General features: G+C 46.4%; 1 protein-coding gene and 1 long non-coding RNA gene across 3 annotated transcripts; one reads left to right on the top strand and one right to left on the bottom strand.

Annotated features, from left to right (window-relative positions):
• Positions 1-6,535: 6,535 nt before the first annotated feature.
• LOC105035119 (DNA-binding protein S1FA2) lies at positions 6,536-10,002 on the top strand. 2 transcript variants are annotated; one of them, XR_830290.4, is made up of 4 exons: positions 6,536-6,721; positions 6,915-6,972; positions 8,629-8,725; positions 9,431-9,443. XR_830290.4 is itself a non-coding variant. In XM_019847225.3 (3 exons), exons 1-3 carry the CDS (start codon positions 6,582-6,584, stop codon positions 9,677-9,679), a joined length of 447 nt encoding a protein of 148 aa, XP_019702784.1. In that variant the 5' UTR covers positions 6,556-6,581; the 3' UTR covers positions 9,680-10,002. The 2 variants fall into 2 exon arrangements, 1 of the variants encoding a protein (XP_019702784.1); XM_019847225.3 differs by lacking the exon at positions 8,629-8,725 and having other exon boundaries at positions 6,556-6,721; positions 9,431-10,002.
• Positions 10,003-10,461: 459 nt separating this feature from the next.
• On the bottom strand, positions 10,462-13,216 carry LOC105035118 (uncharacterized). The gene is made up of 2 exons (XR_830288.4): positions 12,816-13,216; positions 10,462-10,998 (listed from the first exon to the last, which is right to left on the bottom strand). It is a non-coding gene; the product is annotated as an uncharacterized lncRNA (long non-coding RNA).
• Positions 13,217-13,418: the final 202 nt, after the last annotated feature.

Below are 13,418 nucleotides of genomic sequence, written 5' to 3'. Positions count from 1 at the left end.
CGCTCTGAAGGGCGGCCTTAAGAAAAATGATCTTTTGTTCTCCCTGGAGAAGAAGTATCTCAGAAATTTTGCTGATCTGTTGGCTCGGGCTGAAGGGTACACTCGAACGGAAGAAGCCTTCAAAATGAAGGATGAGGAGACCGCGAGAGAGCGGTAGGCGGGAGACTCGAGTAAGCCCGCGGTCAAAAAAGGACCGAGAGACGCTCGGCCACGTTCTCGAACTCCTCCTGGGCACAAGCGTGTCCATACTCCTCCCCGGGCACGAAGGCAGAAGAGTCCGGACCGCGGAGTTCGGCGGGGTTCTCCACCGGGAAGGTTCCGCAACTATACCCCCCTCAACGCATCGAAAGCCCAAGTGCTGATGGAGGTCAGAGAGCAGCTCCCTAAGCCGGAGAGGATGCGCACACACCCCGGGAAGCGCAATCCCAACAAGTTCTGCCTCTACCATCATGACCACGGTCACGACACGGAGGAATGCATCTAGCTCCGAGACGAGATCGAGGAGCTCATCCGGCGAGGCCGACTCGATAGGTTCATTCGACGCCGGCATGAGGGTAGAGAAGATCGGCCAAGGGTCCTACTGCAGCCTGAGCCACCAAGGAGAGAAGAGCAACCCGGAGACCGGCCTCCAGTCGGGATCATCAACTCCATCGCCGGAGGACCTCAAGGGGAAGCAGACCTTCCACGACCACGAGACTCGAAAGGCCTGTGAATGTATTACTGACGACTTTGCTTTAAATTAAAATTTCTTTTGACTTAACATGGGCTTGTCACGACTGGGGATAACCCCTTCAAACAATTAAAACAAGGTCATGTTAGGAACAGGAGGAGAATCTCGTCCTAACATGGATAAAATGAAAGTCCGATTATTTTAAGGTCGGATGGGGGGAGAGGACTTACAACGCCCTAATGCGCCCCCACAGTCATGTTAGGAACAGGAGGAGAACCTCATCCTAACATGCGCAAAGTCAAAGGTCCGGCTCTTTTAGTCCGGATGGGGGGAGAGGCCTTACAATGCTCAAATACGCCCCCACAGCCATGTTAGGAACAGGAGGAGAACCTCGTCCTAACATGAGCAAAGTCAAAGGCCTGGTTCTTTTAGATCGGATGGGGGGAGAGGCCTTACAACGCCCAAATGCGCCCCCACAGCCATGTTAGGAACAGGAGGAGAACCTCGTCCTAACATGAGCAAAGTCAAAGGCCCGGTTCTTTTAGACCGGATGGGGGGAGAGGCCTTACAACACCCTAATGCGCCCCCATAGCCATGTTAGAAACAGGAGGAGAACCTCATCCTAACATGAGCAAAGTCAAAGGCCCGGTTCTTTTAGACCGGATGGGGGGAGAGGCCTTACAACGTCCTAATGCGCCCCCACAGCCATGTTGGGAACAGGAGGAGAACCTCGTCCCGACATGAGCAAAGTCGAAGGCCTGGTTCCCTTTAGACCGGATGGGGGGAGAGGCCCTGCAATGCCCATATGCGCCCCCACAGTCCTGTTAGGGACAGGAGGAGAACCTCGCCCTAACTTGAGCAAAGTCGAAGATCCGGTTCTCTTTAGATCGGATGGGGGGAGAGGTCCTGCAACGCCCATATGCGCCCTCACAGTCCTGTTAGGGATAGGAGGAGAACCTCGCCCTAACTTGAGCAAAGTCGAAGGTCCGATTCCCTTTAGACCGGATGGGGGGAGAGGCCCTGCAACGCCCATATGTGCCCCCACAGCCCTGTTAGGGACAGGAGGAGAACCTCGCCCTAACTTGAGCAAAGTCGAAGGCCCGGTTCCCTTTAGATCGGATGGGAAGAGAGGCCCTGCAACGCCCATATGCGCCCCCACAGCCCTGTTGGGGACAGGAGGAGAACCTCGCCCTAACTTGAGCAAAGTCGAAGGCCCGATTCTCTTTAGATCGGATGGGGGGAGGGGTCCAGCGATGCCCATGTGTGTCCCTACAGCCGTGTTAGGGACAAGAGGCGAACCTCGTCCTAACCAGAGCTGAACCTTGTTACGACAGAAATAGGGAAAGAACCTCGCCCCGACATCAATTAAGGTCTGGTCATTCAAGACCAGATGAGAAAAAGGGAGACCTTCCCCAGCGGTCCCTTCGTGATAAAACTCCGTCCGGACTCCTGCGGGAGCCAGACTTCGCCCTCGACTCTGATCATAAGAAGACTCCATCCGGACTCCTACGAGAACCAGACTCCATCTCCGACCTCAACTGCAGGCAAGCTCCGTCCGGGCTCTTACGGGAGCCGGACTCCTCCTCCAACTTCGACTGTAGGCAAACTTCGTCCGGACTCCTACGGAAGCCGAGCTTCGTCCTCGACTTCGAACGCTGGTAAGCTCCGCCCGGACTCCCACGGGAGCCAAATTTTGCCTGACTTCAATTACAGGTAGACTCCGTTCGGACTCCCACGGGAGCCAGACCTCGCCCCGACTTCACCTACAGGAGCCGAACTCCCGCAGCCCCACCAAGAGCGGAGGAAAAAATCCCACTCAAAAAATAAAAAGGAGAGAGAAGTTAAAAGGAAAAGCGATGAACTACGCCGGCGACGAATGGAAAATAAATAGCATCTAGAATGCAGAGAACCTCGGCTTTCACAGAAGCTTTCAACGCAAACCTAAGATGAGATGACTTCCTCAAGGTGATGAAAGCTCAGACCTCCGTGCTCGAGCCCTGATGGGGACACCAAACCCGAGTGGCCCCAGACGAACCTGCGGCCACGGGCGAAAAAGATGGGTCGATATGTTGACAATCGGGTACCTCCGAACAACACAAAGGTCGAAAAGAAGCTCGGCAAACGACAATTCAACACATGAGTAAAAGAGGCGAGCCGGCATTACAACCACTGGTAACCTACGGACGACGTCAAAAAAAAAAAAAGGGGAGAAGGGAATACAACAATAACAATGGTAAAAAAAAAAGTTCGGTAGACAACGATTCGACGTAAAGTACGGACAAGGTAACAAAATCACCTTCTCATTTTTCGACTAACAAGATGTACGTTACAAGACCCAGAGGGCCAGAAAAGAATACATTATTACAAGGCTCGAAAATACAGCTCGAAAGGGATACACCGGAGGCCACTTCAAGCTACAAACTTCTCTTCCCATTTCTGTCCTTTCCAGTCGTATTTTTCAGTGCGTGTGACAAGCCTCTCGGCTCTCGCCCCCCGCCTCGTTCCGCTCCACCTCCGAAATCCCAATCCTAGGGGGAAAAAGATGGGATAGATTCCAGGGGGCAGCAAGGGCAACGGCAGCGACGACGATGACCTATTTCAAGAAGAACCAGAGTTACCCCGGAGGCAGCAATGGCGTCGGAGATATGCGCCATCACCGAATGCTCCATGACAACCACCGTCCTAAGTGTTCCGGCAAAGCCAGCATGCGCTACTTCCACCGTCCCCGCAACAAGTTTTACTGCCCCACCGTCGGCGCCGACCGCTTCTGGTCCCTCGGCCCCGACGACATCAAGGATCCTGCCACAACTTGTGACGACAGCTCTGCCCTCTTGACCGGTGTCGCCCCATCCAGCTACTCCGAAATTCTCAGGCAGAACGCCTTCACCGGTTGTCCCCGTTATTAAACCCCCATTGTTGAAGGAATTCTCCCTCAAGCCCCCTTTAAAGCGACGGGAACCCTCAGCGGCAGCTCGACAACCGGAGAACTCGCAGACTGCTATTCTCCTCCTTGCACTCTTCCAAGTCCGTGGCATCCTCTTGAGGTTGGCCTCCGGGGTGGAGGCCCTGACGGGGGAACCCCTTAGAGAGGAATCGGGGGACTGGAGACGGCAGAGAGACGGCAAAGACCGACGCGGAGGATGCTCAGAGTCGGAAGGGACACCGATGGAGTGGCTGAGTGGCTAAGCTCTCAGGCGAAAGAAAGATGTCGTCTCTTAGGCGAAGTAAAGCCCCTGGAGGAAGGGTGGGGGGTTTAAATAGGCAACGGAGCCTGGTGCAATTATGGTGACAGGTGTCTCTAGGCCAACCAGTGCCCACCACGTGTCCCACGTATCCCACTCGCCGTGACCTGAGGTTGACCGTTCGCAAACTTTCATGGCACAACGCTTGGGACCACGTCCCGGTGGGAGTTCCGAAAAGGCTCTTCGGGTCGTCCTAATCGAAAAAAGGCTCCAGCATGCGCGCATTAAATGCTAACATATCTGAGGACGGTCGCGCATGGACATCAAGGGGAGAACTTCGGCTGCGACGATCTTTCTGTACTTCCTTCGTTCGAAATTCGAACTCGGAAGTAGGGGGACTGGTGTTGGGTATAAAATACCCTCAGCCAAAGTTCTCAACGGGATTAACCCTCGTGAGTCTCCTCCGACTCCGACCGCAAGCAGACTTCGCCCGGACTCCTACAGGAGCCGGACTCCGTCCACAACTCCAACTGCCAGTAGACTCCGCCCGGACTCCTATGGAAGCCGGGCTCCGTCACCAACTTCAACTGCAGGTAGACTTTGACCGGACTCCTACGGGAGCCGGGCTCCGTCACCAACTTCAACTGCAGGTAGACTTTGACCAGACTCCTACAGGAGCCTGATCTCACCAGCTACAGGGAGACTTCGTTCGAACTCCTACGGGAGCTGAACTTCGTTCCCAACCTCAGCTGCTGAAAGGCTCCAGCCGGACTCCTCCCACAACTCCAACTGCCAGTAGACTCCGCCCGGACTCCTACGGGAGCCGGGCTCTGTCACCAACTTCTCTTACAGGTAAATTCCGTCCGGACTCCTATGGGAGCCGGACTCCGCCCCCGACTTTGCTTGCAGGTGAACTTCGTCCGGGCTCCTACGGGAGCCGGACTTCGCACCTGACTTTAATTGCAGGAAGACTCCGTCCGGACTCCTATGGGAGCCGGGCTCCGCCCGGACTCCTATGGGAGCCGGGCTCCGCCCACAACTCCAACTGCTGGTAAGCGCCACCCGGACTCCTACGGGAGCCGGGCTCCGTCCCCGACTTCAACTGCTGGTAAGCTCCGTCCGGACTCCTACGGGAGCCGGACTTCGCACCTGACTTTAATTGCAGGAAGACTCCGCCCGGACTCCTACGGGAGCCGGGCTCCGGCCACAACTCCAACTGCTGGTAAGCGCCGCCCGGACTCCTACGGGAGCTAGGCTCCGTCCCCGACTTCAACTGCAAGGAAGACTCTGCCCGGACTCCTACGGGAGCCGAGCTCCGTCCCCGACTTCAACTGCTGGTAAGCTCCGTCCGGACTCCTACGGGAGCCGGACTTCGCACCTGACTTTAATTGCAGGAAGACCTCGTCCGGACTCCTACGGGAGCCGGACTTCGCCCACAACTCCAACTGCCAAGCAGACTCCGCCCGGACTCCTACGGGAGCCGGGCTCCGTCACCAACTTCAACTGCTGGTAAGCTTCGTCTGGACTCCTACGGGAGCCAGATTTCGCCCCTGACTTTAATTGCAGGAAGACTCCGCCCGGACCCCTACGGGAGTCGGGCCTCGTCCCGACTCCGGCTGCAGACAGACCTCGTCCGGATTCCTACGGGAGCCGGACTCCGCCCACAACTCCGACTGCAAGCAGACTCCGCCCGGACTCCTACGGGAGCCGGGCTCCGTCCCCGATCTCAACTGCTGGAAGGCTTCGCTCGGACTCCTACGGGAGCCGGACTCCGCCCTCGACTTTGACTGTTGGTAAACTCCATCCGAACTCCTAAGGGAGCCGGACTTCGCTCTTGACTTTGAGTGCAGGTAGACCTCGCCTCGGCTCCTACGGGAGCCAGACCTCGTTTCCGACTCCGGCTGCGGGAAGACTCCGTCCGGACTCTCACGGGAGCCAGACCTCGTCCCCAATTTCGGCCGAAGGAAGACTTCGTCCGGACTCTTACGGGAGCCGGACTCCGGGCTCCTCTCAAACGGATAGCTAATCACCCCTCTCCGCCAGACACTCCAGCCGAACTTCAGCCGACAGGTCTGCACTCCCTGGCGGGCCGTAGTAACGGCCACGACTCTGCTCCACTTTCTGCGACGGATTCCACGCGGCTCCATTACTCCCTGGTAGATCGCTATGATGCCCACGATCCTGCTCCACTTCCTGCGACGGATACCGCGCGATTCTTCCATCCTCTGGCAAGTCGCGACAACGAACGCCGCTCCACTCCCCGCGACAGACTCCACGTGGCGTGTCCCGGTGATAGCCACGATTCCACCCCACTACTCTTTGCAACAAACTTCCCCTGACTCTAGGCAGTCCACTGCCAGACGGTTACAGACGTCGCTATCAGTCTGTTGCACCCTCCGCCTATAAAAAAGGGGATCCCAGATACGTTATTCTCTAAGCTCTCGTTTTTACCTAGAAACTCTGCTAAAATTTTCGTTCAAGCACTCCATTCTTGTTGAGGCAGAGAACTGATTTGAGCGTCGGAGGGTCTTACCGGAGCAACCCTACCTCCGATTTAGACTTCTTTTGCAGGTTTCGGTTGCGATCGCGACTCCAACTACTCCGACGTAAATGGATTCTTGCACCAACACATCTCATACATATCCATGCGTTAGATAACGATACAATGGAGCAGGCCTAATTTTTCATAAATAACAAAAAGATGACATTTTGAGGCTCGTTTAGAATACATGACGCAAATGCAGTTTGCATACGTCGCAGCAGTTAAAAAATGCACGGTGACAGAAAGAAATCCAACTTTTAAAACGAAAGGCGAAAGGAAGGAAAATTTGAGAGGAAAGGAGGAAGCAACGGAGAAAGGCCTGGAACAGTCTGTTACTCTCTCCTGCTTTTATTTTTCTCCATCTTGTTTCCTTCCGTAACTCTTTGTCGTTTCAGAGGGTCTCAAAATTATCTCCCTCTCCCCCTTATCTTTATTATTTTTTTACCTAATTTCAGATCCCATTGGGGTTTTTATTTTGGTAACGTATTCGGTTCTAATTCGGAATCTTTAATTCTGGCAGCGGAGGAATCGAAGGCGTTTTGGTAGGATCGGTCACGATGCCCTTCACCGATGGCGGCGTACGCTTCTTCTTTCGTCTATGATTTTTTTTACGTTTTTCGTGCCCTGTTGTTTACGTTATACGATTCAGCCTGGCGTTAATTGGATCTTACGGATGCATTAATCTGTCTCTTTTCGGTCGTAAATGCTCAAGAAATTGGTCTGTGAGGTGGAATAATGAGGAATTCTTTTGAACACGTTTAGATTGATCGGTTCTTGAAAAATAGATGCCACATTTGCTACCTTGGTTTTGATTTATGTGGTTCTGGATTTTGTTGCGTGCCATTTTCTTTTGATCTTTGACATTTGAGTCGCATGAAAAGGATTGCCGGTTTTCGGTTGGGTTGGAGTTTGTATCCAGACCGAGTTCATAGGTCGATATGCACAAGAGCATGAATGCTTGCTTATCGCTGTCTTTCTCTTTTCTTTTTCTTTAAATCAGGTGTTTCTTAGTAATGACATTTCGTGTTGGTTTCTTGTGCATATCCTTTGAATTCTTATTTTTGAGGCAGTACAAGTGGGAACAGGATTCACCGCAGAGTACTATGCATGGTTAGATGCATCCATCATAAAGATGGATCGCTGTCCAAACTATCCAAATATTTTTGAGATTTATATATATATTTTTTTTAATTTTTATTTTAATACGCGCTAGTGCATGGCAGTCCATCTTAAAATGAACGACGTCCAAGTAACAGCATCCTGCAATACTTTTTGAGTGCTGCAGAATATTTGCGTCCGAAAAAAGACGCTCAATTATGCATAGCACCTTACAATACTTTTTGAGTGCCGCAGAGGATCTGCGCCCGAATAAGTAATAAGCAAAACTTGATGAATGAGTCTAAGGGCAATATTTCCTGAAATTTGAATTCTTAATTTGTTTTGGTTTGGGAGCTTTGCTATCATGACTTATTACAAAAAGGGCTGCATTGGAAAGATTTGTATGAACTATGAAAAACAAAATCTTTCTGAGATTTTGATGGAGATGAAGCAAGGTGAATTTGGTGAAGAATAATATCAAATATAGTTAAATAATTACTATTAAGGAACATAGGAAAGATAAAATGAGATTAATAAGAAAATCTACGAAAATTATGAGACTCTGTTTCTGGAGACTAAGCTCTGAAAACTTGAGGGCTTTGATGGCTTACTTTGAAATTTTGGATGTTCTTTGGAAGCAAGATCTCAGTCGGAAGTTTGACGGGGATAAGGCTGAGGTGCTTGGGAGGAGTGTGAAGGAGTGACTATGATCACTACTTTTGCATGATTATTTGTAAAAGATACACTTGTACTAACAAAGATTGATGTCCCAAAGGTTTTTAGAAATGTTTGGAGTACTTGGTTAATGTTTATTCTGAAGGTGCTATGCAACTTGCCTCTCACTCATCTCTGAAATGGATTCTTTTTCATGTTCAGGAGTTTAATTTTATTACTAATTGCTTGGAAATTATATGATCCTTACCGAAAGGCATAAGTTTGAAAACTGGATTTTTCTTAAAAAAAGAAAATCTTGCTTTCCTAGACTGTTTCATGCTTTTTTTGTAGGAAAAATCAGTCTAATTCCGATTTTACATTTTATTTTTAGAACATAATAGATTGCATGAAAAATTGATTCTATAACTTCTCTTTTGGGAGAGAAAGAATTTGAAGGGCTTCTTGTTTGTGGTCTTATGCAGATAGCCAACCATGCGAGACTGGAGACATGAGCCTTACATAAAATAATTCAGGCCCATTTTGCTGTCTTCTTTTGACATAAGTGCATGCTTCTGATAGGTGAGGTTGTATGTCCTTACAATTTTAGGCAATTTAACTAACAACCATTTCGGAAAACACCATGGCTTTGTCTACGTTGGCTTGCCTGCAATGACAATAAAAGAATTTCCATTTGTCTGCTTTTATTAGTTTCATATTCTGATGACACTAGGGTTATATGTTCACCTGACCTTTCTTTTGCCTTAGCTACCAAATCTTTGTAAGTAATCTATGCTAATGATCCCATTATCCATCAGTGGAATGCATTGTCTCAGATGGTTGTCCATCAAAATGTTTGACTGTCTCGCATGAAGATCTGCATTAAATCTTCATGGTAATCATTTGTATCTTCATCTGAGGCATCCCTGTTTGGCAACAGATGATTAATTTTAGTCTTCTTTTTGTCATATTACTATGTACCATTCTTATGCTCACCCATTTTCTTTTGGCTGATGTTTCTTATGCTGAACCTAGCTTTCAATTTGACATCTTATCAAAGTCTAAATAGGAGGTGTCTTGCTTGTCTTTCCCACCTTACTTTGGACATGCATCAGCTGCTATTGCTAAATTTTCTGAGAGCAAGCTCCGGATTTCATTCTTTAGTCCTCAACGTTTTGTCCTAAACAAAGTAGAAGCAGTATATGCTTGCTTCAAGTCATCACCAGCTCCTACACAACACAATATTTCCTTTTATTGTGACTAGATGGCCATCTTCGCAATATACAGGGAAATGTTATGATGGATGAGGGGGGAAATGTTATGATCCATAACGAAGACGGGGGAGCAAAAGGATTAAATCCAGGATTGATCGTCCTGCTCGTAATCGGGGGACTTGTGCTGCTTTTCCTTCTTGGTAACTATGCTCTCTACATGTATGCACAGAAGACCCTTCCACCAAAGAAGAAGAAACATGTTTCCAAAAAGAAGATGAGGAGGGAGAGGCTCAAGCAGGGTATTTCCGCTTCAGGAGAATAAGATTTCATTGCCATTAGTTCTATTGGTTCATTCTCTGTTAAAGCCAAGTACTTTTAGATTTTACTTTTTCCATTTTGGAACTGAGGCTAATCAGAAAATGTTTAGTATGAGATCTAATTTACTGAAAATTGTAAGGTGGGCTTAAGTTATTGGACAATGCAATCGACCGCTGGCTGGATTCCATTAGCACATAACATTCTTAATTCTAGCAATCATCGATCTTTTTACTTAGGTGGATTGTGACCATTCACGTAGTAACTGAAAAAGACCGAGGGATTTTAGCTGGAGCACTCTTTTTGTTGCGTTTCTTTTTGACTCTGCGTTAATATTGTATGAACTAATCATTGCTAACCATTTGTAAATTATGCCCTTGGTATTTTGTTGTGGATCCATCAGACTAATACTTCTTTCCTATTCTCCCCTCTGAAACCATTTGTTCAGAGCACATTATGTTTGAAGGGAGTTGCATGCAGTGATTATTTGATACATCTCGCCTGAAATAGGGAAGTCATGATTATGCAGGGGGAAAATATTTATTGTTGATTAATAAGATTGTAATATGAGGCCTTAGATTATCTATTTCTCCTCTTAGTGGATGTGTTTTGTTTTGTTTTTGGTTTTTTGAGATACGATACCTGGAGAACTGAATTTGAGCATAAGATATACTCGGGAAAGCTGTGATACATCATCACCAGTACCAAGCTTTCCACTGCATCGACAAGGATAGGGCATATCGTATACACCTCCAATCAGCATTTCCTCTCATTAACATGACTGTGATGGGGGACAACAAACGCAGAATAACTCATATTTACATTAGATTTTGGCTACAAAACACTCAAAGCAAATTAGGACGTGAAACTTGATCGAAGTGGAAGAGTGCATCGGCCTAGCAAGGAAGTAACAAACTGGAGCAGAAAAGCGAACCAGCCCAGACAAAGGCCCATTAAGCCACACATCTGGCCGTAGAACGGCACTGTTGAAATAAGGCCGGCAAACAATGCCCAGGCCCAGCTATGTGTTCCAAAGCTGGTGCCCATTCACCAATCATGACCACCTAGTCCACATGGACGCCACAAACTTTTTCGTCCCATCCTTTATTCTCACCCGCGAATCATTTTAAGTGCTCGCCCCTGCTGCTGCTGCTGCAGGACTATCACGAGGGTGACAATACGCTCGCACGGCCGACAGCGCCTAATCAAGCCTCTTGGATGCCATGGACAGGACCTCGTTCCATTGCAGCATTCTATTCTCAGTACCAAGTATAATTTGGCCCCAAAACCATGCCAAAGAAAGCTGGAGCCCCCACTGGAATCCCTCTAAACATGCCATCACAATCCTGATATCATTAGTTTCAGAAGGCATCTTATGGAAGGTGACAACAAAATTATATATGATCCCAAAACTTGGGATAATCATCATTCTTCACTTAATCTTTTTGCTGTCTGGGCTTTTTATTCCATTAGGAGGCATTAGATGCAAACATAATGAGCGTAATACCACAACTACAAAGGCTGAGGGAGAAGCAAAAGGATTGAAGTGAAGAAGTGCACTAATGAGGAACAGACATGAAGAAGCAACTCAGATTCTGGGCTAGAAAAGTTGCTTCCTTGGTCCGTGAGAAATCCTGAAGAAAAAAGGATCTATTACCCTATACCATAGATAAGGAGTCGAGCAAGCCCCGTGTAACCAACAGGCCAAAGTAGCACTATCCGTACCCTGAAAAGAATCAATGGTCTTCACATCAAAGATCTTGTGATCTTCTTCCCAGATCAGGACCAAGTTTTTGCGAGTAAGGAGATAATTCTAAAGCTTACTCTCTGTGGGTTTCCTTTTGGTGAGGTTGGGTCATTCCAACCTAAACTCTAGTTAGGCTAATCTAAAAACTATGATGGTCTGAATGGATTCTAGACTCTTCTAATGGACAGGATGGTCATATTCTACAGAGAGGACGTACTTTATAGGATGGACACAGAGATTTCTAAAAGAGAACCTAATGGTAAGGTGAACCTAAAGGTGGACTCTAAACTTAAACAATAAGGATATATGATGAGACCTAAGGTTGATCTGAATTCTAAAACTGGATAATACCTATGGATTGGATCGGTTGGACAACACCTGTGGGTTGGCCAATGTTTGGACAACTCTAAGGTTGGACATCTATGGATATGGTTACTATGAGGTGAATAGGATAAATACTTTACAGGTTGCTTAATGATTAAAGTATCTATGGGTTCACTATGGGTTACCTGAGGGTGACTCTAAGATTTATCTAAAGGTGGTAACACACTAAAGGTGACAATATCCTAAAGGTTTCCGATGGGAATGGTTTCCTAAGGGAACCTATGGACTTTCTAAAGATTTACTAAAGGTTAACCTATGGGTTTTTTAAGGGATAACTATAGGTTAGATCTAAGTTATATTACAGGTTAGATCTAAGTTATACTATAATTTATACCTAAACTATTACTAGTTATATTATTATTAAGTTACTACTTAGGTGACTTACTAGTTAAGTTACCTATAAGTCAGTTATTTTTTTATCTTTTTAATTTTTTATATATCTTTTAATTTTATATTTTTTATATTTTTTAATTTTTTAATTTTTATGTATTTTTTTATATTTTATATGCAAGTTACCTAGTTATCATATGCATGTTACCTAGTTACTATTATTTTTTATAATTTTTATAATTTTTTATTTTTTATTATTTTTCTTATGCAAATAGTGATGCAATAGTTTTAATATAGTAACTTAAAGTAGTGTTTTGAAAACATGCATGCAGGTGAATGATGAAGGAACACGGAAGGAAGGAGTATGGAAGAAAAGAATATACAAATAGTACTTCTACTATGCAAATGATATGCAAATAGTATTTTGCGAAATAGTAATTTTGCAAATAGTATGAATAGTAATGAATAGTAACTATGAATAGTATCTATAAATGCAAAATGCATGCAACGATGAAGAAGATGAACAATGTTTAAAGCTATATTTAAACAAAATAACATAAACAAAATGCAAAGTAAACACAAATAAATAAAGGAATGAAGTAACTAGTACTTCATTAAAACAAACTGATGGAAATATACATAAGAAAAACACACGGACATGAAGAACATAAAATAAACTTACAAAAGGACGAACAATACAAAATGGAGATAGCTTGCAGGAGCTTGTTTCTCCGACTACAGGACTCTTCACACTTAAAACAAGAAGGAAGTAGAAGGCTATACAGGACTCAAGAGAAGAGTATACACAAGGATACAAGACAGGAGGAAGAAGAAAAACTATTGGTGGAACACTCTCTCATTGACTTGTAATTTCTACCTGGATCTTAAGATCTTCAATAAGCTTTCCATGGAAGCCTTCTGGCTCTTAGGATAGCTCTTGAAGCTTGGGAGTCCAGGGGCTTGTCCTCCAATGTTGGCATTAGGAGTCTTCTTATAAAATTTTAGCTGGCTCATCTTTACTTGGGCTTCAAGTAGCTTGACGCCAAAGTAGCTTGGTGGTGAATCATCTTTAATAAAGTTAACTTAGAGCTGAAGTAATCATCTTTGCTTGAGAGTGAAGCAACTTGGTGACTTATCGAGGAATCAATTTTGTTGGTGACTTGTTGTCAGTGGACCATCTGCCTACTGTAAGTGGCTTGAAGAAATAATTTACTTAATATCGAAGTAACTTTGTCAGTGAAGCACCTTTTGAAGATGTAGCAGCTTTGTCTTAACTTTTGTTGAT

The sequence above is a fragment of the Elaeis guineensis genome, chromosome 10 (genome assembly GCF_000442705.2).
Source record: "Elaeis guineensis isolate ETL-2024a chromosome 10, EG11, whole genome shotgun sequence".
Classification (NCBI taxonomy): domain Eukaryota; kingdom Viridiplantae; phylum Streptophyta; class Magnoliopsida; order Arecales; family Arecaceae; genus Elaeis; species Elaeis guineensis.
Note: the sequence above shows the minus strand (reverse complement) of the source record. Positions and strands in the feature narration are given on the sequence as shown.

Excerpts from the sequence above, each read along its gene's own strand:
- LOC105035119 (XM_019847225.3), top strand. The coding sequence starts at position 6,582 with ATGACGCAAATGCAGTTTGCATACGTCGCAGCAGTTAAAAAATGCACG. Across the intron at positions 6,722-6,914 it reads ACGGAGAAAGGCCTGGAACA|CGGAGGAATCGAAGGCGTTT; the intron begins GTCTGTTACTCT and ends TAATTCTGGCAG. Across the intron at positions 6,973-9,430 it reads TGCCCTTCACCGATGGCGGC|GGAAATGTTATGATGGATGA; the intron begins GTACGCTTCTTC and ends CGCAATATACAG.